A 26,709-nucleotide genomic window follows, 5' to 3' on the forward strand; every position below is an offset into this window, starting at 1 on the left:
ATATAGTAAAAGGCATAGGAAACAAGAAATACATATTTTTTTTTAATATCCAACACTGCACCTTTTAAGTCTGAGTTGTTGCAACAACTGGCTGTAATTAAAAAAACAAAACAAAGCAAAACAAAACAAAAACACGCTCTGCTTTCTTAGACTCAGCTCTCAGCTAAAACCATCCAGGATCCTGGTTTCCCACCCCTTCCAGTGGCCTGATGCGCGGCAGGGGAGGAGCAATGAACAAGCTGGGCTTGAGGAGCCAGGAGAGCGGGATGGGGGAAGTCCCGGAAGTCATTGACCAGTGCGAGCAGCCGCCCCAGCGAGATCAGCTTGGGCTGCCGTCCCAACAATAACAGGCGCCCGGGCCGGGCAGGGCTGCCGGGGGCCCGAGCTTGGGGGCGGAACCCCGATTGGGGGAAGCGGGGTGGGACGCTTTCCTAAGGCTGCAGGGGATTGGAGGAGAGAGAAGAGGGGCGGTTGAGCTCAAGGAGTGGGCCGGGGACCTAACGGGCCGACTGAGGAGAGAGCGTGTTGATTGGGTGGCTCGGAGGGAGACGGACCGGAGCCAACTGCAGATTGGCCTTGGCGGGCGAGGAGGCGTGGTCAGTGCGCGCCAGAGGGAGCGCGAGGGAGCGGGCGGCCCGCCTGCCAGCTAGCTAGCCGGAGCCCCGGGCGTGTGCCGCGAGTCGGGGTTGGGTTGAGGGACGCGGCGCGGGAGGCGCGTCCTCCGGCTCTGCCGCAGCGGCCCTCCGCGGCTCGAGTACCCCGCTTCCTTCCCTCTCTTCCCCAGCGCTCTGGTCTGGGGTCTCCGGGTAGGGAGCGGAGGGAAGGAACTAGAGAAGAGGAGGCGAAAGCGGAGCAAGGGGCAGAGACGGTCCCGGCGCGGGGCGTAGCGCGCGGTGCCTCTCGCTCTCCCGCCGCAGCCGCCGCCTCCTCTCCCGGGGCTCCCGCACTATGCAGGCGGACAGCCGGCCGCCGAGATGGGGAGCCGGGCGGCGGTGAGAGCCGGGCGCAGCCCTCCCCGTCTCCGAGTCCGGGCCGCGGCCGCCGCCCCCGCCCGGGCCGCGCTCCCCTTCTCCCGCCCTCGCCCTCCCCGCCCCAACTACTCCTCCTCTTCCTTCCCCATGCCTCTGTTCCTCCTGCTCTTACTTATCCTGCTCCTGTTGCTCGAGGACGCCGGAGCCCAGCAAGGTGAGTGGTTCCCGGGGAGCGCGCGGCGCGCGGAGCCCCAGGGGCGGCGGGGTCGCAGGGGAACCTCCGGGATGTCGGGTCTCTAGACGCGCGGGGGAGGTGCAGTGCGCTTGGGTGCGTGACCAGACCGGGCCCTCTCCGGGATGAGTTGCAAAGGTGGGCTCTGCCCCTTGTCCCCCAAGTTGGCGCGTCTTTACTTTTTGACCAGGCCTTTGGTGCTGCTGAAAAGAGAGAAGAGAGACTCTGCTGTGAAGGCCTCCTTTTCGGTATTGGATTTTTTTGCAAAAATATTTGGGAGGAAAAAAGTTTTGGAGATGTGACCCCTAAAGTTAAGCTAAAATGATGGACAGAGTAGGAAGACAAGATAATTAAATAGCATCTTAAACCAGTTAAAGGCAAGTGGCGCTAATTATCTTTCGTGAAAGTGCTCAGGTTCAAAAGCGAAGGATACTGATTCTGGTTAGCTTTGAGTTTTGGATTCAGTACAAGTCCTTTACGATCCCTTCCTATTATTCCTGCTGGTGGTCTAGATTGTCTGGTTCAGACACTCATTCTGACCCAAGGCAACGTGCTATGAGCATTCCGAGTTAAAAGGGTAAGCCCTTCCAGAAAGTGACAGAACTTTTTTCCGTCTACCGTCCTTGAAATACCTGTTTCAGAATTGAACAAAACTGTTTATTGAATAATCATCATAATGGAAAGAGAATGCAGGGCTGATTCCTCCTCCACCCTTTAGTACTATTTTCAGGCAGTGAACTGCAATTTTTCAATCAGTTTGGCATCAGTTATTGAACACATTTTCCCATTGTATTTCCTTTTTTATTGCAGTGAGAAGAATATGGATTGGATTGTTATTTATTGCTGGGAAGATTTTTTTTTTTTTAAGTTGATCTCCATGTTTAAGTCCAGCTTAAATGTTGTTCTCATATGGTTCTCAGTAAAGTGTGGAATCATGGCCACAGCCTGTCGTTATGAAAATGCCGAAACTTTGACAGGCATGTGGAAATAGAATCTCACTATGAAGAAAAATGTATTTGGTAAAGTGACCTCTTTTAGTTCTAGGCACGTTTCTACGCCGTGTAACTTAAAATTTAGATGCTTAGCATTCAGGTTTTTAGTTAGTTCATCTTAAATAAATTCTTGAATCAGCATTTAATAAAATAAAGTGTGATATCTCCTCCTTCCCACCCCCCTATTGAAGTTTTAGAGCCTGTGCATGTATTTTCCTTCTAGTAGGAGAGAGAAAAAATGAGAAGGCTTGCATAGTGCTACAACTAGTTGGGACTTACTTTGTGGCAGGCATAGTACTCAGTGGTGTATGTGTATTAAGTCATTTAATCCTCACCACAACCATCTGAGATAGGGATGGTTATCCCATTTCAAACATAAGGGAACTGAGACACAAATAAAAGGTACCTTGATACAGAAAGGAATGTAACTGTATACGCAGAATGCTCAGTTTTGCTTATTTCTAGATCTGAAGTGTTCATATCATGTTTTTAAAAATCATCTTTGAGCAGTATAGATTCAGTTCTGTGTCTCCTCACCAAATGAGACACTTGCCTTAGTTTTTGGAATTTCTCGAAACTGGCCTAATTAACACTCAACATTAACTTATTTTCTTTCAAGGTTTAATTTCAGGGTTTGTATTTTCTTAAGTTTATTTATTTGAGAGAGAGAGAGAGCCAGCAAGCAGGGGAGGGGCAGAGAGAGAAGGAGAAAGAGAATCCCGAGCAAGATCTGCGCTCCCAGTGCAGGGCCAAGACACGGGGCTAGAATTCACGAATCCTGAGATCGTGACTTGAGTGAGCTGAGGTCAAGAGTCTGATGCTTAACCGACTGAGCCATCCAGGTGCCCCCATTCAACTTAGGTTTTTTGCACAGCGTTTTAACAAACACATGGTTCTCTTTCACAGCGATGTCTTATATAAGCAGTGTAGATTAGCACAAATAGAAAGGATGGTGTTAATTTAAAAGACCCGATTTCTAGTTCTGCTAAGTTGATAGGGTAAATTTTGTGAGGTCACTTAATTTCTTTGTACCAGTTTTCTACATCTGTGATAAGAGAATAACCTATTCCATAGCCTAAAAAAAATGAAATGATAGTACATAGGAATTTTGCAAAGGGAAAAGTATAATATAGCTATAAGTGATTATCATTATTAATTTTGAGTGTATTAAGTTGATAAATAAGAACCAGTTAGGTATACATCACTGGAAACAGGAATTGTGTGAGATTTCAATACCCCTAATTTTTAAAAATTATATTTTTTATCCAAAGGACCCTGATGCAGTCGGTGGTAGAATTGCTTTTAAACCAGTCTTAACTAATCTAACAGACAAGCTTTGGGATCCAACTGGTATTCCCTCACATAACGTGAAAAGAAATCTAATTTAAAAATGAAGAAAGTGTTTTAAAACTCCATTAGAATTTTTAATAATGGGAATGTCTATATTTTGTAGTGTTAAGTGACAAACTGGAGTTTTTACTCTATAAGTCTTTGGAAGAAGACTGAAAAGAAATAAAATAGTAGTTGTCTTTTGGGTATTTCTTTATGCTTTTCCATATTTTCTGCAATTAACATATAGTCAAAATATAAGCTGTGAAAAAAATGTTTTATGATATTTCAGTTTTTTTTCCCCCTTTGGCCAGTCTAGATAGAAATGCATTTAATGTATATGTTGAGGTAGAACTGTGCTTCAAATTTTTTTTTAAATCTTCCAGATATCATTTGAAGTAGCAGAAGGTATTACTCTCATTCCAGTTACAGTCGACCCTTGAGCTACACAGGTCAAACTGTGCGCCGATTTTTTTTTTTTTAATAAGTATGTTAGAAAATTTTTTGGAGATTCACAAACATTTGAAAAAACTCAGGAACTTAATAGCCCAAAAATATTTAAAAATTAAGAAAAAGTTATGTATTGTTATAAAAATATAGCATATAACACCAGTAGCATATAGAATATGTGTCAATCATCTGTTTATGTTATATGGAAGGCTGGTAGGGCTTCTGGTCAACAGTAAGCTACTAGTAAAGTTTTGGGGAGTCAAAAGTTATAGGTGGATTTTTGACTATGCACGGGGAGGTCAGCGTGTTTAACCTCTGCGTTTTTCAAGGGTGAGCTGTAATGTCATGTAATACTCAGCATATATTCTGCTGGCAGTGATTTTTCTTTCCATTTGGCTCAGAATAAAATTTATCAGTGGTCTGAAAATCCGTCAGCCCTTCACAGCAGAGATGTCTTTTAACCAGTCTTATTTCATTAATATACTTATACATAGATTGTATTTATTCACATCTGATTGTACTATGATGGGTTTTTTGTTGTTGAAAGCCTATTTTACTGTAACACGTCTTTCTAAAAAACTTAAATTGGTTAAATTTATTTGCGTATTTGATTGCATATTTAGTGTAATAAGTATATTTAATAGGAAGTTGAGAGTCTATGAATGATTCTGTGTCCCTGATTTACTTTATGACTATCAATTTGTGTCCCCTCATCTCAGGATCTCAGCTTCCTCATTTGTGTCCTTGAGGACTTGCCTCCCTTCTTGGGTTAGATGTTTATTTGAATGTGGTAAAATATCAGGACATTAATTAAAAAAAAAAATTTTTAATGTTTGTTTTTGAGAGAGAGAGGCAGAGAGAGACACACACACAGAGTTCGAGCAGGGGAGGGTCAGAGAGAAAGGGAGACACAGAATCTGAAGCCAGCTCCAGGCACTGAGCTGTCAGCATAGAGCCCAACTCAGGGCTCGGACTCACAAACCGTGTGATCATGACCTGAGCCAAAGTTGGACGCTTAACCAACCGAGGTGCTCCCCAGGAAGTTAATTTTTAAAATTTATTAAGACTGACTTGTTTATACCTATTACCGTGAAATATTTGTGAAGGTATTGATTTTTGTTTGCTAATAAATCTGTGAAACAAGTCAGGTTCTTTCTTAATCATTCAGTTCTGCAATGATGTCAGAACTAATGTGCGGGGGGGAAAAAGTTGTTTTCTGTCAAGTAATGCCTTTATTTGGCTGTGACGCAGGTAAATAATTTTTGAACAATATTTGTGAATTGTCAGAAATGAAGAACACTTCTGCCTCAGCAGTGAACATTTGTAATTCTAATATTGACATTAGGTTAATTTAGAATTTTCCATTGTCTTTTCTTGGTCTGATAAAACATTTGGCCTCTTATATGTAGTTTCGTTGAGAGGCAAAATCAAAGCATCTTTTTTCTGCTGTTTCCGATTAATTTCGCACAGTGAAAATTAGAAATACAGCACAAATTCCAAAGTGCTAATGATCAGGTTTAAAATCCGTATTTTTAAAACTTGTAAATTAAAAATTCATTGTAAAATTACAGGTCAATGATTTTTAGGTAGATTTCCCAATGTTATAAGCAAAGAAGAAACATTATTTGCCTATGAAGATGGTTAATAATTCTATCTGAACATCTAAGGTTCATTCTAGAAGACCAACATAAGAACAACACCTTAATATCCATGAAATTGGTGTAGGTGAAAGTACCAGTGCTAGAATTAACGTGACAAATGAATTAATTTCCATAAAAAAATCATAAGATTATAGTATGCGGAAAGGCTCCATTTACATAGAGGTAGGTTTTAAGTTTAGGATTATACTTTACAAAATGACGTGGGATGTGAAAGCTCAGGTGGTAATATTGGGCGTTAATTGAATGCATGCAAATAAAGTTTCTGTTTCAACTTCTTGATTAGCTGGAAGGATGTAGAATGATGACCTAAAATTGTTAGGATTAGGAAAAGCTTCATAGAGATAGTGAAATGTGGTTGTTGAAATATGAAGTAAGACAGGCAGTTTTTCTTGTATGGCTCATGGATTCAGTTTACTTTATAAAAACCTTATGGCCTTATCACTGTATTTTTTAAATATTGTACAGATAATGGTGATTCTAAGCCAAAAACTTAATTGATAATTATCCATAGTTTTACTCCCTAATCTATCAACTTACGATTTTTATGTTTCTTTCTATTCTATATTCACACACCTACATAATCTTACATGGTTATAATTTTAATCATGTTGTTATGTTCTGTAGACATATTGTGTTCAAATTGTGTATTGTGTAGGCTAATTTAACACATGCAAGCATACTTAAAAATATAGCAAAAACTTCAAAATGTAAAAATTCATTATTTATGAAGTAATTACTCTATTGTTCAGAATTGCTATTACAGCATTTTCTTTAGCGCATTTGATTAAATTCTTCATTCATTGTGAGATCTTTTGTAAGAAGGTATTTCAGTTGAAAATATTAGCTTAGAAACATATAATGCAGGTCACCTGGGTGGCTCAGTCAGTTAAGCGTGAACTTCGGCTCAAGTCATAATCTCGTGGTCCTTGGGTTTGAGCTCTGAGCTATCAGCACAGAGCCAGGAGCCTGGTTTGGATTCTGTTTTCCTCTCTCTGCCCCTCCCCTGCTGGTGATCTGTCTCTTTCTCAAAAATAAACAAACATTGAATTAAAAAAAAAAAAAGAAACATAATGCTAATTTCCAGATTATTACATGGAAATCAACATAATCCACAAGGACAGAAAATAGAGATATTCAAATAAACTAGTATTTAATGAATGCCAGAGTTCACTGAAGCAGATGGGATAATGGGGTGCTCTTAGAAGACTGCTAAAACATTGCCTGTTAGATCAACGTGCACTCTGAAGGATATGTAGTTGGAAGAAAGATGTTGATTAGTCACTTGAAATTATGGGGAAGACTCCCTCCAAGGTGCAGCCTCCCTCAACTAAGCTTTCTGAGAGTAGGCCAAGTTTCTTGCATGGCTTTTGTTGAGTAGGGTGCATGTAAGTTTGCAGTCAAAACTGAATTGCTTGGTTGGTCAAAGAAAAGATGCTGGTACTCCTCTCATTAAGAACTTATAGCAGGAAGTAGTACCAGCTATGATGAGCTCCCAGAGATGTTTGCACATATGTCAGTACAGTCTTGAGACATTTAGAGAAGAGTAAAATATTATAATTGTCTTCGGAGAACCTACAGTCTCATTGGGGAAATAATTCAGTTGGATTATATCTAAAAATAACCAGGGGAGGTTGCATAGTGCTGTGGGTTTGAAGGGAGGAAGAGCTCACAATGCCTAGGGGAATAGGAGAAGCCTTGCTGATAACTGAGTGAGCTTTAAAGCACTGGTATGTTTGTAGTCCACAGGGATGACAGACATTTGAGAAGTAAAGATCACAGCATCAGAACACCAAGGAGTCAGGAAAGCATGGGGGTATAAAAGCTTGTCCTGTTGCATTGAGTAGCCAGACTCTAAGTACCTGGTCCTGGCTTACTACTTCCTCCTTTTGAGCCCCCTACCTTGCACCCCTGCCTAATAATTGGGCAGATATTTGCTGGTTGGTTACTGCTGGCAATGGTTCTGGGCCCTGGGGTACTTGCCTTCCTGGAACTATGTTAATACTTCCATAGTGTGGCCGGCAGCCTCTTGATCACCTGTAAGATACATTCCAAATTCCTTTGCGTGTTACACATGTAATTGTTTTTACAGTCTGGTGTCTACCTTCTTCTCTAACTTAATCTTATACCAGCATCCCCACCCGTTTTATATATATATTTCATGTGTAAGACTTAATGCTCTGAGGTATAATTTCATGCTTTTTTTGCCTTGTTCCCTATAGTGATCTCTTTACATATGCTATTTTGTCTATTTAAAAAGAAAGCTTTTTTCTTTCCTTGCATCCTTGGTAAGCTCCTGATGTTCCTTCACAACCCTTCTTGGGTATTGTATTATCCCCGAGAAGAATTCTTTAACCATTGCCCACACACTCCTTCCAGATAGTACTTCTCACTTATTTCTTTGCATTGATTATTCACACTGGGTATTTAAAAAAACTTAAAAAAAAATTTTTTTTTTGAGAGGGGGATGGAGGTGCAGAAAGAAAGGGAGTCACAGAATCTGAAGCAGGCTCCAGGCTCTGAGCTGTCAGCACAGTGCCCAGTGTGGGGCTCGAACTCACAAACTGTGAGATAATGACTTGAGCCGAAGTCAGACAATTAACTGAGCCACCCATTATTCACACTGTGTATTAAATATTTGTTCTGACAGAGATTTTTAAGTTTTCTTCTTATTGTCTTCTCATTGTCTTCTTATATCTACTAAATTGTCATTCAAAAATATGAATTGGGAACCCATTTCTGGAGTGAATCTGTTGCCCCATGTACATTATTCAACGTTAGTGTCTGGGCATCTGCGTGCCCTTCATGTTACTTTTCTTGTCTAATCCCCACAGTTAGCTGTCAGAGCCCGGGCTTCTCAGTCTCATGGTACTAGAGCCCTCTCTTGGACCTTACTGCGTACTTGCTCAGGGCCTAGCATGTCCCAGCCAACCTCTTTCTGGGAGCTAGACCTCTTTGCTCCCTCGGTGAGAGAAGTCCTTCAGCTAGAGCCAGAGCCATGGCTACTTAGAAAACAGTTGTGCCCGTCTTGTCAGTAACAGCCTAAATCAGTGTCAGCAAGTTGGGTCCCTCCTTTGCCGGGTCTTTCAAACTCTGATTTCAGTGCTGACTGCTGGCCATCTCCAACATTACCAAAGAGTCGCACTAATTTTGGTTCTCACAGTTGCCTGCCTCCTTTTTCTTTGGCAGCTGCAATTCCTGGAGAATAATAGTTTCAGTAATCTGGTGTCAGAGGAAAGTAATGAGAAATGAAGGCTGGAAAGGTCAGTGGGAACAAAATTCTGGAGGACTTTGCACTGAGGGGCAGACTGAGGTATTAGCAAGACATCAAACTTAGGTTCCTCTGCCTTCATCCAGTACATTTGTCCATCTCTAGGTTCACTTCCTCAATGTGGCCTCCCAGGTCTTTCATTCTGTCATGCCCTTCCTCTTGTCCTTGACAGATCCCCAACCTGGCTTACATGCCAGTCCCCACTGCCTTTCTCTGGTTCTGGATAGCCCAGGGTCACTGGAGAAAGTCATGTGTCCCACTGTGACTAGTCCTACCACCAGTGAGGACTACTGATCAAATCTCCCATGGGGCTTACTGCTCAGCAGGAGCACAGTGGCCCCTCCACTTTGTAGAGCTCAACTCCTACACAGCATACCTGCCTCACCTTTCCTTCTTCCCGAAACCATCTCTTCCACTTACTCGAGCACTGCTTTATCAGGGAATGTAAGTTGTGTTTAAGTAGAATTTAAACTTGAATGGGCTTCTTACTCTGTACCTGGAAACACGCTCAAAAACCCGCTGGCTTGTATACATCTTTCCTCTTTGCTGTTTGCTTGCCCGGTACCTTGTATCTGGTTTTTTCAGTGACAAACTTACTAACCGATTGACTCTGTCTGTGCTGTACATTTTCTGAGTAGCTGGTGCACAACAAATATTAGTTAAATGCTGATTTCCTTGCAGTCTAGTCTCTGCTCTACTGAAAGTATCATTTAAACTGTCAGATTTTTTTCTTTTTGGTTTTGGCTTGTGTTTACTGTGAACAGCCTGAGCGCTTTCTTGGTCTGTCTTCACCGTTTTGTGCTTTGGTGGACTTTGAAAGTATAGAGAAGAGACTTTGGAGTCAGACACCTGGATTTAAATATTAGGCATATCGACCATGGCATCTACTTAATGCTCTTATGTGTTTAAATACATAATTCACCTCACTTTCTAGAATGTTTGAGGGCTGGGATCAAATCTGTTTGGGAAGTCCGTAAATTTTTATTCAGTGAGTGAATAATATGAGCAGAGGTGCTTAATATATAAGTAGATGACAGGTTTGAGGATTAGGAGAAGGGTTGGAGACTTCGTGGTAACTGAGGGAAGTAGGGAGATAGCCCTGGTAGAATACCCAGAATGGGGGAGGAACTGAACAGCATCAGTGGTTGGCAGTAAGAAGCCCAGGAACATGCTAGAGAAGTTGCAGTTGGTTCAAAAAACTGAGCCAGGGAAGGAGAATTTTAAGGAGGGAGGGAAGGTACAAAGGAAGGAAGATGGGAGGGAAGGAAGGGCCAGCGATGCCAGATAATATGGAAAGGTCACACATGATAAGGATGGAAAAGTATCCATTTGACGTGGTTTGGAGTGGGGTTCGGAGCCAACGGCCAAGGGAGAATTCTTGGGACGTTTTCAGTGCAAAAAGGTGTTTTTATTACAGCACGGGACAGTACCCGTGAGCAGAAAGAGCTGCGCTGGGGTTGTGTGAAGAGTGACTGATTATATAAGATTTTCTATGCTGTGGAGGGGAGGATGACATTAGGTCCCCAGGAGGTAGAGTCTGTAGGTTTCTGGAGATTGCTTTTTTCTTGTAAATCATTAAGACAGTTGCAAACTGATGGGAGACTCCTACATCACTGTGCTATCAGATAACCGTTGTTTCTCCCCTTTCTTTGTTCTTGGGCAGCCAGGAGTGTCTGGGGAAGGTCACACCTGGGAGGTGGAAGGGGTTGTGGGTATGTGCTTGTGCTTTTGCCCTCAGCTTGCCTTTTGCTCCCTCATCATGTTAACTTTTGGCAGCTTGGAAACTGGCTGCATTAGTGAATAGTTTCATTGGTGAGTAGGCCTGCATTTCCTAAGGCTGCCGTAACAAATTACCACAAATTTAGATAGCTTAAAGCAACAGAACTTTATTGTCTTAGTGTTCTGGAGGCTAGAATTCTGAAATTGGGGTGTCAGCACAGCTATATACTCTGTTGAAGATTCTGGGGGAGGGTCTTTCCTTGCCTCCCTAGCTTCTGGAGTTTTAATCTTCAGAGTTCCTTTGCATCATTCCAGTCTCTGCCTCTGTAATGTAGTATTCTTCCTGTGTCTGTAACCATGTCCACATTTTTCTCTTTATCTAAGGACACCTGTCATTGAATGAGGGTCCACCTTAACCAGTATGACCTCATTTTAACTTGATGACATCTGTTAAGACCCTGTTTCCAAATAAGGTTATACTCATTGGTACCAGAAATTAGGACTTAAACTTTTCTTTTTGGAAGCTGAATTGCAGTGCATTGGAACTTAGAACAGGAAGCAAAGAAGTAAGACATCAACTATGGAGACTAGAAGAAACTTCTTTGTAAAAGAAAGGAAAAGTGAGCAAGAAGATGGTAGAGGTCAGGGTACACTGGGTGGAAAGAGTTTTTTGTGGGTTTTGTTGTTGTTGCCGTTATTGTTAGTGTCTTATGATTTGTTAAATTGCAAAACCTAGCTCCCACTGACAAGCTGTTTTACAGGTTAGAATTTGCAAAAGAGGCAAAATCATGCCATGCAAATATAAAATGAACACGTGTCAAAGATTTTATTCAGTTCATTCATTAATGAGGGAATCAGTAAGGTGTTAAAACCTGTCCTAAGAGTATTTGAGAAACCAGGTGTTACAAGATGTGATTGCCAGATTAGATGTGATTGCTAAATTGCTAAATCTGGGTAATGGGCCAATAGGGTCATAAACTAACTTTTGGGATTATCTTTTCAGCTGCACAGAAATGATTTGCATCTCTACCAGATAAGAAACTATATACATTGACATGTAATGAAAACTGGGACCTTTAAGCAGTGATAAATATAGCAAATCCAAATAAATATTTTGCTCTATATTCCTTGGGCAGCTTTTAGCTTCTGTGACATTTAGAAGATATGCTGTTGACCATTTTTTTTTAACCAATGTCTAAGTTTAAGATAATTTTTCTGACATACTTATTAGAATCTATGGAGATGGGGGGGAACCTGAGAACCTTTAATTTAATTAGCCCTGAGGTGATTTTAATGTTGATTACATTTTGAGAACCACTGAATAAGAGAATACTGAGTGGCTGTGAGTGCCCTTCTGAGATTGGAACCCGTTACTCTAATGACACCTATCCCCCTGGAGTGTGTGTGTGTGTGTGTGTGTGTGTGTGTGTGTGTGTGTGTGTGGCGTGTTTTCACAGTAGTGCTCAGCTCTTTGGCAGAGAGAGGTTATGTGAACCAGGGTTGAGGGTTTGACAGGTAGATACTCAAGAAGGACACAATGGCTAGGAATTGAGAGTACCAGGAAGAGGTAGTTAACATACTGGACATGAAGCCTAGGCTCTGTAGGGAAAGACATGAGGCCAGGACAAGATTAATAGACGGGGAGAAAAGAGAGAAGTCAAGTTCACGGAAAGTATGTGGGTATAAGAAGACTGACTAGCTGAGACTTTAAAGTGTTTGAGTTTTCACAGGTGGGTGAAAGTATCTCTAATAATGGCAAAAACAAAGCCCGGCTTGTGATTTGGAGAGTTACTGAAGAGAAGTAGAGGTCATCCCTGAGAAGTTCAGTGAGAGTTACTTTCTCTTGGGTTTATACTTTTCACAAGAACACTACACTTGAAACTTTAAAGCTGCTGTACATTTCCTAAAGTAATGGACAGTTGTTCTGTTACTTTAGCTAGATTGTAGCCAAATGCCCTGTATCTACGTATGACGGGCAAAAGCCTTTCCGCTCTTTTATGACTGGAATGGTACCCTCAAACAAAAGAGTGTTTATTGAGCGCATTATTATAGGTTAGGCCCTCAGTACTAGGTGTTTTCATACAATGTCTCATTTAATTTGTGCCCTTTGTGTTTGAATTGTTTGTATCCCCATTTTAGGGAGCTGAGATTTAGCAGCAATAAATAACCTTCTGAAAGTCACAGTGAGTGCTGGATAGGGCATTTAAAATCATGCCAGGACTCCAGAGCTCATTTGCCTAACCATTATGTTCTAAGTAGGATGTGTGCTTAGTGGGGGTTAAAGAGGATTTTTACTTCTCACGTTCCTTCATGTAATTCAATTTTGTAAATTATCACACATGCAGAGAATAGTTTGGGCTTAAAAAAGAATGAAGCTGGGAGCTATTTCTTTTTCTAAAAATTGTCACAGTGACCTTCTTTAGGCTCTCTGAGCATATCCATCTTATGTAGTATTTTTAAAAAATGAGTGGAATTAAAGTAGTACCTTGAATTATTTATTTGAGATATGTAGTGATGCAATTTTAAAAATCTTATAGTAATAGGACTCATAGAGTACTTCAGTCCAAAAATTCACAATGCTAAATATTACACTAAAAATCTTCATCATATCCAAATGAAATAGGATGTTTTAGTTAACTCTTGCAAGTTACTCCTTTGAATGCTTTTCTACTCTAAATGCCTCTTTTTCCAGCTTATAAGATCTCACAGATGCATTAGAAGATGTGACAGAAATGACACACTTACTTAGAGCAAGTGTAGTCAGACTCACCTGTTCATAATGATTAAAAAAGAAAAAAAATCCTTGAAAGCTTGCTGGAAAAGTCTGAACCTTTCCCAGTTCATGATGGTCATCATGAAAGTTACATTGCTCCACATTTGTGGCATTATTTGTGCAAGCATCCTGCATTTGTGTTTGGTGTTGAAGAAAGTATTTTTAGAAGTCATGCAGTGTTTGTGTTAATACGATTCAGTCATTAGTATGATTTATATTCTGTATTAGTGTGACTAAAATATGGGAGTGGCTGCAAGGTCACATGTAATCAGTATCATGAGCATGTATGCAAAAAAACCACATTTGATTTGAAGTTTAGAGAAGCCTAAAATAAGCATATCTTCTTTATTGTATTAATACGTTATTATTTAAATATGTTTAATGTTCTTTCTGTTTTCTCTAGGGATACGTAGTTTAAAAAAATACTCAGTTATTTTCCTGGAACAATACCAAAACTTGTATCTGGCTTAACACATCTGACCTTAGACTCTTCAGAGGAAGTGAACACATGTTCTATGAGTAATTCCCTAGATAAATCTGCAGCCAAACAAAGGAGCAGTGAGATCAAATTCCAGTGTCTCTTCTTCACTGAAATAAAATTGAAATTCAAAAATTACATTGACAGGCTTCTATCCTGGATGGTCAGTTATACTTTCGTGGAGACCATCTAGAGGAGGAGGGGGAGGAGGAGAAGCTGGCAGCAATGGTGGTGGTGATGGAGTTGAGAAGGAGAAAGATTTGGTGATGTTGGAGTTAATGGGTGATAGTGTATGGATTGGTCCTAGGAAAACCATGTGAAAGTTTTTTTTCCCCATAGTAGTTATGCTGTCTTTGTCAATTCTGCCTCGTGAAAATGAATAACAAGAGGCAGTGTAGCTTGGTCACAGATCATTATTCTTTCCAACATACAAAGCTAAGCAGAAAATTAGGAGACTTACTCCTGACCCTATTCGCACCCTTTTTTAAACCCTAATTTTAAGAGTTCCTGACCCAGAAAAAAAGTTATTCCAGGGATGTAGGCTAATAAAAAGGACGTTTTCTCTCCTTTAACCTCCATTGACTTATAAAAATTGGGAAGTGGGACTGTAAAACTCTTTAGTGCAACTACTGACCACAGCAGGGAAAGTATGCCCTAGGTTGTACCCTTAGTGGACAGAACAGCATTATCCTTTGGGCCAAAGGAAACCCAGCCAAGAACTCACTCAGATCTTCTGTCTGAGTTGTCCTAGCCTTTGCTCCAAGTCAGTCTTCTCAACCCCAGTACTCCTGACATGTAACATCAACCCTTTATTCTGGGGGCTGTCCTGTGCACATTGTAGGATCTTTAGCAGCATTCTTGACTTCTACCCCCAGATGCCAGTAGGATCCCACCCCCTCAGTTGTGGCAACCAAAAATATCTCCAGACATTGCCAAATGGGAGGTAAAATTGCTCCCGTGGGAGCCTCCCCCTCACTGCCCATTTGAGCACCACTGCTCTGAGTGTATTAGGTGATTAGTTGATAAAGAATATTTTCCAGATTTTAGTTTTACTTTTAAATACTTTGTTATTTTAAGTATTGTGCAGAATAGGATTTGCTTTTAAGAACTGTGAAAATAAACGGCAAGCACATTTTCTAAGTTGGGGGTAAAAGTGAGGACAGGGTCTTTCTTTGAGAATTCAACATTATGACCTTTGGATGCCTAGTACAGTGGTTTTCTGAGTGCTGGTGGGGACCAGAGTAGGTCAGGATTGTACATGCATGGGTGTAGGCATACAATGTAAAATGTATTTCTTATTTGGGAATAACTGAGAAAAACATTTGAGAACTGCTGGCCTAGTGATAATGTATAAGCCCAGCTTCCCCTTTCAAACTGGAATATTCTAAACATATACTTCATAGCAGTAAGTGTTTGTCCAGACCAGCTAAGCTATTTATTTTGTCAGGTAAATTTATCAAAGTCTTGGGCATATGAAACATTCAAACTCGTTCACTGTAGTAGTAGATTTGAGACTCTCTTCACTTTGGTTTCTGGTGCATATCATCTTTTTGCTGGAGGAGGAAGCTCTGAACTCCATCACATATTTTAGAACATTCTTGGCACGTTACTTGTAGACTGTTCATGCCCTCCCCCTACACAAGATACTGAAAAAAGACCTCTCCATTTTAATTGTTTTCTTCATCAGCATGCATGTAAAAGTCCTGTTTTTCATCAATTATATTTATTTTGTTGACTTGTAGAAATTGTGCTCTATAGAGGAAAGGGCAAGAAACATTTTGTGTATTACCTATTGAGAATCAAACATAAATATGAGCATAAAGACATAAAAATTACTAACACTGCTTGTACTTTTGTAAAATTCATCTTAAAATGGCAACCTTAAGTTAAATAATAGCCTATGGGGAATTCGTTAGTTGGGACAATCTGCCATTACTAAGTCATGAATTCAGCTGTTAATAGGAAATTCTTGGCTTCCTGAAATCCATCAACACTTCCAGACACTTAAAAAGCTGCTTTAGTTCTATTCACTAAAGAAAATACATTTATATTTTGAGTTATTTCATTTGTTCAGCCGCTGCTTTTCAAAGATTTAAGCATTCCAGAAAGCACATTTTCATCTTTTCAGTATTAAGAAAACATTTCAAACTAGTTTCATAACGTTAGAAACTTTGTCTTAGGGGATAGTTTTTTTTTCTCTAAGGAAAAATGTTAATGATTATTCAAAAGTTATTTATATTACAATTCATTTATTTTTACAGAGACAGTTTTTATATCCCTGTGTTTCTAATTTGGATGATACTCAGAGATATTCAAGGTATTTTCTTGATGGTTTCAGGGAAAATTTGTGGGTTTTTTTTCTTCTAAGTTATCTAACATTTACATTTTATATTTGCAAAACATCAGTGAATATATCACAAAAACTCACATGTTTATTTCATGGTGCCTTTATATATCATTGAGTGGCTATGCCTAGTTTTTGTGTGTAGAATGAAAGCAGGTGTAGAGAGAGCTGAAGTTTTAACATTGCTCAAAAGCTGAGCTTTATGTGAGATATTCGTTTAGGAAGCCAGATTGCTAGTATTGGCCTTTAAAATAGGCTAGGGGCTCCTGGGTGGCTCAGTCAGTTAAGTATCCAGACCTTGGCTCAGGTCATAATCTCAAGGTTCATGGGTTTGAGTTCCGTGTCGGACTCTGCTGTTAGCATGGAGCCCACTTTGGATCCTTTGTCAAATGCCTCCTCTGTGTATGCACTCTCTTTCTCTGTCTCTCAAAATTAAACATTTAAAAGTAGGCTAACAATAGGACGGATTTGAGAATTGCTTGATCAGGAAAGGATATAAAGTATTGTCATCATAAGCTTATACAGAGTGTTCTTTTATTAAAGTTAGTTTTGAGGGGTGCCTGGGTAGCTCAGTCGGTTAAGTGTCCCAACTCTTGATATTGGCTCAGGTCATGATCTCAGTTTTGTGAATTCGAGCCCCACATCTGGCTCTGCTCTGACCCTACGGAGCCTGCTTGGGATTCCCTCTCTCCCTCTGCCCCACCCCTGCTCACACTCTCTCTGTCTTCCTCAAATAAACTTAAAAAAAAAAAAAAAAAAAACTTTTCAAAAAATTTAGTTTTGAGACTGGTTTGAAATTACTTTTTCATTGGTTCATGTACAATTTCCTTATACATCCAATTAATAAACATTTATTTTGCAACTACTTGCTGGATACTGTATTAACTTCTTACAGGCCTTTAAAGCTTTTATTTGTTCTAGCAAATGATATCAGCACTGCATTGTTCTTAAAAATAATAAATCAACATAATAGAAAATTCTGTTACAGCCATCTATATCTATATTGACTTTAAAACTCAGCACTGGGGCGCCTGGGTGGCTCAGTTGGCTAAGCATCTGACTTCAGCTCCAGTCATGATCTCACAGTTCGTGAGTTCAAGCCCCGCGTCAGGCTCTGTGCTGACAGGTCAGAGCCTGGGGCCTGCTTCAGATTCTGTCTCTCTCTCTCTCTCTCTCTCTCTCTCTCTCACTCTCTCTCCCTCTCTCTCTCTCTCTCTCTCTCTATCTCTCTCTCGCTCTCTCCCCCTCCCCTGATCATTCTCTGTCTCTCTCAAAAATAAACATTTAAAAAATAAATAAATAAAACTCAGCACTGTCACTTTTAGTATAGTTTTTTTGTGTAAGTACTGAATTATTCCAAAGGTGATTATAGGTGGCTATTTTTGAACGAAAAAATACTATCGTTTTAGTACAGTGTACCCATCTTCCTTTTGGAGATTTATTTTAAAAAATTTTTTTTCAACGTTTTTATTTATTTTTGGGATAGAGAGACAGAGCATGAACGGGGGAGGGGCAGAGAGAGAGGGAGACACAGAATCGGAAACAGGCTCCAGGCTCTGAGCCATCAGCCCAGAGCCTGATGCGGGGCTTGAACTCACGGACCGCGAGATCGTGACCTGGCTGAAGTCAGACGCTTAACCGACTGCGCCACCCAGGCGCCCCGGCCTTTTATAGAGATTTAAAAGAGATTCATCATTGAATCCCATCATTAAGGAATGCTGACTGGTACAATTGGAGCAGCACCTGAAACTTCTTACCACTGCATGCCTCTGCTAGGTGCCCAAATACCACTGTTTATGAGAAAGGGAAGGGTGCAAATAATAGTACTATGTTAAGTTACCTGAGTCCCCATATCCAGTTGCAGAACGAATTGCTGGAGCAAATCCTGCTGCTACCAAGATAGGAAGGTTATTTTTCCTAATGTTTCATGATGTACAAATGCCATTTTTTCCTCCTCATTTGGTAGGAAAAAGTGAGGTTTTAGGAGGGGGAGTACTCCAAAGTCCAATTTCAGTAGAATGTAAAATTAAATTTCATTAAATATTGCTTTAATGCCTTCAAGGATGAATGCCTTGTAATACTGTGATCAGTAATCTGCATAACCTTTAGTCTTCTCACAGATTTTAGAAAGGTTTATATTTATAAATAAATGGATGAAGCTGATCACATACTTTTATTTTTATAGTTTATGTTGTCTTTGAACAGTTACTATGAATTAATACTCTTTTAAAGATTGGAATTGTGATATGTGTATAAATCTATTGTTAAGCTAATAAATCTGTTTATTCAGATTGGAAAGTTCTTTGAATAAGGATAATCATTGATCATTTTGACCTTACCTGGCTTCTCTCTTGGCTCCTGTGAGTAGATATATTAAGAACTCTATCATCCCTTTTATCTTGTGTAAGGAAAGTATTGGTGGCATAAAATATCTGCCATACATATTTTTAAATTTTCACAAAAGAATCCTGATTATTTATAGTATAAGTTAAAGATGTAATAATAATTTATCGTTCTTTTAACTCTTTTTTTTTTTAAAGGTGATGGATGTGGACATACTGTACTAGGCCCTGAAAGTGGGACCCTCATGTCCATAAACTACCCACAGACCTATCCCAACAGCACCGTTTGTGAATGGGAGATCCGTGTAAAGATGGGAGAGAGAGTGCGCATCAAATTTGGTGACTTTGACATTGAAGATTCTGATTCTTGTCATTTTAATTACTTGAGAATTTATAATGGCATTGGAGTTAGCAGAACTGAAATAGGTAGGAATTTTTCTTGTAAATGTACATCACTGCCCTGAGTTTTAAAGCTAAAGCAATGTTTGATACTTGACATTGAATAACTAGGTTGTATAGGATGATATGTAAGAAATTATTTGTGTGGACCATGTGTGGAAATCTCAATTTGAACCTTTTGGGAAGAGAAGATTCTTGTCTGTTTATTTACTCTCCAAATAAGCTTGTTGGTACTTTTGCAACAGGATGTACTTTTGCAAGCAGGATGTACTGCTTCCAAGAAGGAGGACATTAATTATCTCATTTTTTTGTTTTGTTTTTTTCCTGATCACTTTATTTGCAACTAAAGAATACAGGTAGAATTCACGCATAATTCACACTTAGGAGGCAGTATATCATGGTGATTAAAGCATGGGTTTTGGATCCAAACTGCCTGGTTTTAAACCCTCTCTCTGCTGTTAGCATATGTGTGACTTTGGGTGAGTTACCTGACCTGTTTTTTCATTTGTAAACTAGAGAATGAATTAGTAACATGTAAAGTGCTAAGAAGAGTACCTAACACATAATATATGCTTAGTAAATATTAGCTACTATAGTTGTTATTCTTAGCTAAGATCAGTGGTTTTCAATTATGCCTGCATATTAGAGTCACCTGGAAAGACTTTAAATAATACTGTATACCTGGTCCCCATCCTGGACCAGTTGAATCAGAATTGATTGGGTGGGACCCACGCCCCTGTATTTTTAAAGCTTCCCAGGAGAATCTACTCTGTCGTTAAGGTAAGAACCTTTGGCTTTTAGAGAACAGTCCCTTTGTTTTAGGAAAGGCAGAAAAAATCTAAGACTCTTTGGGTGAGCTAACATCATAAAGAAATCTTGAATTCTTTCTGAGTTAATTTGGAAACATTGATTGGTACAAATGTATAAAATGTCTTTTAGAAGTATAATTGGAACCCAGTATCTTTAAGTGTGATGTTCATCCTCTCGCCTCTTCCCCATCTCTGGTCTAATCCTTCATGTCTTCTCTATTTTTTGGCCTCTTACCTGTGGGAGCAAGGCCTGGTGCTTTTTTTTCTTTTTTTTTTTTTTTTTTTTTTTTGGTAGGGTCGTTCTTTATTATTTTCTTTCTTTTTTCCTTTTTTTTTTTTTTAAGTTTATTTACTTATTTTAAGAGAGAGCATGCAAGTAGAGGGAGGAGCAGAGAGAGAAAGAATCCCAAGTTATTAATCTCCACACTGACAGTGCAGAGTCTGATGCAGGACTCAAACTCACAAACTGCGAGATTATGACCTGAGCCAAAACCTAGAGTCAGATGCTTAACTGAGTCACCTAGGTGCCCCTTCTCTATTTTTTCTAAGTATGATCTGTTTCGGATTTTATCTTTAAGTAATTCAGTTTTAGTAAGTTGTTTGCCTGGTAAATTACCCAGTTCACCTGGGTCTTCAAATTCATTTGCAGTGATGTCTGCAAAATAGAATCCTATGGCTTTTTTTTCTAATGGTTATTTCAGTGGTTTTGTCAATGGTTATTTTCTTCATGACATTTTTTGTTTGTTTTCTTTATTTGTACTCTTTTTTTCCCCCATGTCAGCCAGTGGTTTGCCTATTTTGTTTCTTCAAAAAATGGAATTTGATTTATTAACTGTATTTAGATCTGTTCTTTTTTTCTCTCCCTTATTAATCTTTGTTTCTAGTTCTGTTATTTTATTTTCTTCATTATACTCGTTTTGAGCTTATTTTGCCATTTGTTTCTGAGCTTTTAGAAAAGAATTTTAATTGATTTACATTCTTTCATTTTTATTGATAAGTATGTCTAAAGCTGTGGGGTTTAATTTGATATGCCACAGATTGATTTATAGTGTTATCAATACTTTTTTGGAATTCTGTAATTTGTTTTGTATTTCCCTTTTACCCACTAACTGTTTACTATTGGGTAAATAATACATAAGTAGATTTATTTCCTGTTGGAAGTACCTTTCTTTGCTGCTGTTAATAATTTTTATTTTTACTGCATTGTGGTCATAAATATTTCTGAGTGTGGTTGGAAGGGGTATCACTATTTCATGGAGCTTGCTAATATTTTCTGCATAACCTAATATATAACCTTTATTATGAATGTCCCGTGTATGCTTGAGAAGGTTTATTCGCTAATATCAAGATGCAAAGTTTGATATACATTCAGAAGATTTGTCTTATTTATTGTTTAGATTTTCTTTTTTTTTTTTTTAACTTTTTTTAATGTTTATTTTTGAGAGAGAGAGAGACATAGCACAAGCAGGAGAGGGGCAGAGAGAGAGAGAGAGACAGAATCTGAAGGAGGCTGCAGGCTCTGAGCTGTCATCTCAGAGCCTGACTCGGGGCTCAAACTCACAAACTGTGAAATCATGACCTGAGCTGAAGTCGGACACTTAACCGACTAAGCCACCCACGCGCCCTTCTGTTTAGATTTTCTACACATATCTTTATTTTTACCTACTTGATTGGTATGTCTCTTTTTTCCTGTTTTTCCTTGGGATTTTGCTTTTATGGGAGTTGCAGTGTTGCATAAATATTCTTGATTATAATATCTTTATTTTAAATTGTGACCTCCAGCATTAGACGTTTCCTTTGTCATGTCTAATAATACTTTTAGTTTGAATTCTTTGTCTCTCAATATCTGCATATCCTCCTTGTCTCTTTCTGTTTTCATTTGCCTGGTATACCTGCTTTGCTATTTTTAGCCTTTCTATATCATTTTGTTTTGTATGTGTTTCTTGTATGTAGCACATTTTTCACGGTTTATTTTGTGAAGTAAATTAAAAAAAATTTTTTTGATAGTTAAGCCCATTTGCACTTATTTATAAAATTGGAATGTTTTATCTCAAGTTTATCGTATTTTAAGCTATAATTATATGTATTTGTTGTGCTTATTTCTTTCTTTTGGTTTTTTTTTTTTTTTTTTTGGTTTGAGAGAGAGAGAGTGAAAGTGGGGGAGCGAAACAGAGGAGGGGGGAGAGAGAGAGAGAGAGAGAGAGAGAGAGAGAGAGAGAGAGAGAGAGAATATGAATGAGTCTTAGGCAGGCTCCATGCCTAGCTCAGAGCCTGACATGGGGCTTGATCCCATGACCCTGGGATCATGACCTGAGCTGAAATTAAGAGTCAGACACTTCAACTGACTGAGTCACCCAGGCACACCTTGTTCGTATTTCTTTACATTGTTTTCTTTCCTTTTTATTTTAAAACTGCTTTTGGAGTTTAATAAGTTTTATAATTTTGTTCTAAGTGTTATCTTTCAATTTATACTATCTTTTTTTAAAACAAATTTTTTTTTTTCAACGTTTATTTATTTTTGGGACAGAGAGAGACAGAGCATGAACGGGGGAGGGGCAGAGAGAGAGGGAGACACAGAATCGGAAACAGGCTCCAGGCTCTGAGCCACCAGCCCAGAGCCCGACGCGGGGCTCGAACCCACAGACCGCGAGATCGCGACCCGGCTGAAGTCGGACGCCTAACCGACTGTGCCACCCAGGCGCCCCTAAAACAATTTTTTTAATGTTTATTTTTGAGACAGAGAGAGACAGAGCATGAATGGGGGCGGGTCAGAGAGAGGGAGACACAATCTGAAGCAGGCTCCAGGCTCTGAGCTGTCAGCACAGAGCCCGACGTGGGGCTCGAGCTCACAGACTGTAAGATCATGATCTGAGCTGAAGTCGGATGCTTAACCGGCTGAGCCACCCAGGCGCCGATGATTTGTCTTTTTTTGATGGTGTTCTTTAACTCCTACCAATTGTCTGTGCTACCTGCTACATAACATTCAATGAACTATTCTACCTCCTCTTTTCCTCTCTTCTTTTCCCTACTTTTACTCTGTTAGAACATAAATTCATAACATGCAGCCTATATCATATAACCTTTTATTCTTCAACCCCTCTCTAACTTTTCTGGATCTGTTTTGTTTTAATTTTTTAAGGTTTATTTATTTATTTTGAGAGAGAGTGCAAGTTGGGGAGGGGCAGGGAGAGGTTGAGAGGGAGAGAGACAGAATCGCAAGCAGGCTCCACACTGTCAATATGGAGCCCAATGTGGGGCTCAAAGTCATGAACTTCAAGATCATGACCTGACCTCAATTCAGATATTTACCTAACTGAGCGACCCAGGCGCCTCTCTAGTTCTGTATTTAAAAATAACAAATGGGGGCACCTGGGTGGCTCAGTCGGTTGAGCGTCCGGCTTCGGCTCAGGTCATGATCTCACAGTCTGTGAGCTCGAGCCCCGTGTCGGGCTCTGTGCTGACAGCTCAGAGCCTGGAGCCTGCTTTGGATTCTGTGTCTCCCTCTCTCTCTGCCCCTCCCCTGTTCATGCTCTGTCTCTGTCTCAGAAATAAATAAACATTAAAAAAAATTTTTTAAATAAATAAAAAAAATAAAAATAACAAATGTTCATTTTCAGCCTTTTGCGCAAGTTCTCCCAGTCATACTGTGAATGGGTAAAATTCATCTTAGACTAGATTGATTCTTGAAGCAGAACTTATGGGTGCAGAATTTCTTGCATGTTTAAAATTGCTTTTTAGGGGCATCTGGGTAGTTCAGTTAAGCCTCCAGCTTTGGCTCAGGTCATGGTCTCATGATTCGTGGGTTCAAGCTCCATGTCACGCTCTGTGCTGACAGCTCAGAGTCTGGAGCCTGCTTCGGATTCTGTGTCTCCGTCTCTCTCTGCCCCTCCCCTGCTCGTGCTCTGTCTCTCTCTCTCTCTCTCTCAAAAATAAACATTTAAAAAAACTGCTTATTTTTAAATTTGTATTACATGAAGACTTGAGGGTCAATTTGATTTTATGTAAATATGTCCTTGATTCACATGTTCTTTCTTTGAGTTTATTGTTTTATTTTTAAATACTCTTCTGGAGTGCCTCAGTAGCTCAGACAAGTGTCCAACTCTTGATTTTGGCTCAAGTCATGATCTGGGATTGAGCCCTGCGTTGGGCTCCCTATGGACAGCACAGAGCCTGCTCTCTATCAAAAATAAATAAGTAAACATTTAAAAAAATTAAAAAAATAAATACTCTTCCATTATCGCCTGACTTTTTGTATTGATTTTTCAGAAGTTTATTTACCTTTAAAGTCTTAATAGTGTTACAAGGATATGTGTTGAAGGTGATCATTGTGGGCTGGTTTTCATTGATATCCAGTGACCTCTTTCAATATATAGATACAGATATTTCACTTCGGGAAAGTTTTGTGGGATGATACTTTTAATATTCTGTTCCATTGTCTTGTGGATCTTTTTTTGATTTTAAGTATAAGAAAATTAGATCTTCCTTGCCCTTTCAGCCACATTCTCACCAGTCCTTTTCGTTTTTTATTTCCTTTTCATTCTATTTTTATTCTTTTTTTCAATATTCATTATCATGTTTTCATTAGAATCCATTATTCCTTGTGCACTTTGTACATAAATATGGTCTTTACTTTTTATGTAATTTTGTCATTTCTTTGTTTTGTGAGACCAGCTCTTAGTTCTTTCAGATTTTGTCCATCTCTGTTTTTAGTTTTTGATTTTCTGTTTCAAGTGGTTTTATCCTATCTCCAATTGTTTGAGGACATAACATTAAGTTTGGAGTGTTCAGTTTCCTTCTGCTTTACCATTGTTTTTTTAGTGGGAGGAGGTTTCCATAAACTGAATTGTTGGGATTCTCGTATTTTGTTTGTATACTATATATTTTTTTAAGTAGATAAAGGCTGTAGCTAGGTATTTGTGTGGACAAGGGTGGTAGTTTGCAGTGCTTTGTTTACTTTATAGTTTGTGATAGGTTCATGATAGCCCTCTTCTGCTAGTGTAGTAGGTACTTTCTTTTTTTAAAGAGGTTGAGGTGGAGGAGGAGTTGTGTTCTTTTCTTTCTTTCTTTCTTTCTTTCTTTCTTTCTTTCTTTCTTTCTTTCTCTCTTTCTTTCTCTTTCTTTCTTTCTTTCTTTCTTTCTTTCATCTTGCAGGATTCTAAATTTTTCCCTCTTGCTTTGCTTTTTCTCTCCTTTACAATGTATGTTCCAAAGAATTCTTCTCTATTGCTTTTAACCTACTTCTCCCCTGAAGTGTTTCCTTTCCAAAATTGCACTACTGAGGATTTCTGTGCTCTTAAGTTCCTTCCCTGAAGTCAGTATTCTCATTTACCAGTGGATTGTTTTTCCCAGTATTTTCTGGGTGTGCATGGGATACCTTGATCATCTTTGTCTTCCCTAGTGGGTCTTTCCTTGACTTCAACCACTTAGGTTATTCTTAGACTCCCTGAAATCTGTTGCTATGCTTTACTGGTCTGTGACCCTTTGAGTTTCTTCCTCCTTCTTTTAAAGTTGTCTTTGTAAAAAATAATTATTTTATGTCAAAATAAAGTGATAAGTACTCTTTCATTTGAAAGCAGTAAAAGTATTACAGTCATCATTGCTAACATTTTCCATTTAGAGCAGTTTTCCGTAAGCAGGAATTGAAGAAATGGTGGGTAATCTTAACGAGTGTAGGTATCTTGAATGATACATGTAAGAGCCACACAGTTTTATGTGAGATAAAGTCCTAGCCTATGAAAACAAGTCGTCAGGAAGGCAAAAGGCATCTCATATCTGTTCATCATGAAAATACATGGATTCCTGTGGATAGTTTTCATGAGAAGGCTCAGTGGAAATTTAAATTTAATCTGGATTTGTCCCTAATGCCGAGGTGTATCATATGAGGTTGTTTGTAGCATTGCAAAGTACAGAAGCCATACACAATTCAAAATACTGTAGTGAATCTTTGTGCCCTGGAATGGTCAAGCTAGCTTAGTGACCTAGAAGAGAAAAAAAAATACACTTTGTCTGTATAAATGATGTTATCACTTCAAAATGTTTCCTCTAATGTTTGAGGCATGTCAATGAAGAATTGACAACTGTCTCATTTTTTGGCAGGATTCAACTGGATAAAACTTAAGCTACTGTGCAGTCCTACCCAAGAATTCCTATTTGTGGGCCTTTACAGGAAATACTATAAAAAGCCTTTGACATCTCCTAAGTGGTGACAGTTTTATTTTTCTATAAAAGCTTTGAAAGAAATTTCATGGTATGCTATGTATGTCTCACCTGTGATGCTTTGACGACACATCTGGTTTTTACTGAAGTCTGTACGTTGTTGTGACTCATCATTTTTATATTAATTATACTTAGTATGAGAAATTCTGCCAGCTATCAAGAAAGAAACTATCAACTTAATAAAAGCCAAAGCATTGAGTCACTACATTTATAGGAGCTTTTATTAATAAAATAGAAACAGATTAATGATTTTCTCTTCTGTCCAGAGATTTGATTGCTTTCCAGAAGATAAGTCTTACCCTCAAAGTGTAAGTTTCCTAAGAGAGAAGGAAAACCTACTAAGAAAAATTTGATGGGGAAGATTGGTATTCCTTTCTAAATATTTTGGTCCACATGAATGCTATAAAATTTTCCATCGAGGCCCTTTGGTTACCATCATAGATAGTTATAAAAAGTTATGTGCTCCTGCCATTCTTTAAGAGGTTATTATTAGAGGCACCTGTACTTAAAGAAATGCAAATTTTTAAAACTCAATATATTCCCTCCTTGAATTTTTAATTAGTAAAAAATATATAAAAATTTTATGTTCACATGGATATAGTGAAATTGGTACTTTTTTTAATGTTGCAATTTCTTTTTCTTTTTTTTTTTTTTTTTCAAAGTTTATTTATTTTTGGGACAGAGAGAGACAGAGCATGAACGGGGGAGGGGCAGAGAGAGAGGGAG

The 26,709-nt window shown here is 39.1% G+C and overlaps 1 protein-coding gene across 1 annotated transcript in view; it reads left to right on the forward strand.

Annotated features, from left to right (window-relative positions):
* The first annotated feature begins 707 nt into the window (after positions 1–707).
* DCBLD2 (discoidin, CUB and LCCL domain containing 2) overlaps positions 708–26,709 on the forward strand; it is an 88,461-nt gene continuing 62,459 nt past the window's right edge. The window contains exons 1-2 of the mRNA XM_030329151.1: positions 708–1,185; positions 18,758–18,985. Of these exons, the coding sequence (XP_030185011.1) occupies positions 975–1,185; positions 18,758–18,985 (439 nt within the window). The 5' untranslated portion in view covers positions 708–974. The remainder of the gene's footprint in view (positions 1,186–18,757; positions 18,986–26,709) is intronic.

The sequence above is a fragment of the Lynx canadensis genome, chromosome C2 (assembly GCF_007474595.2).
Source record: "Lynx canadensis isolate LIC74 chromosome C2, mLynCan4.pri.v2, whole genome shotgun sequence".
NCBI classification, from domain to species: Eukaryota; Metazoa; Chordata; class Mammalia; order Carnivora; family Felidae; genus Lynx; species Lynx canadensis.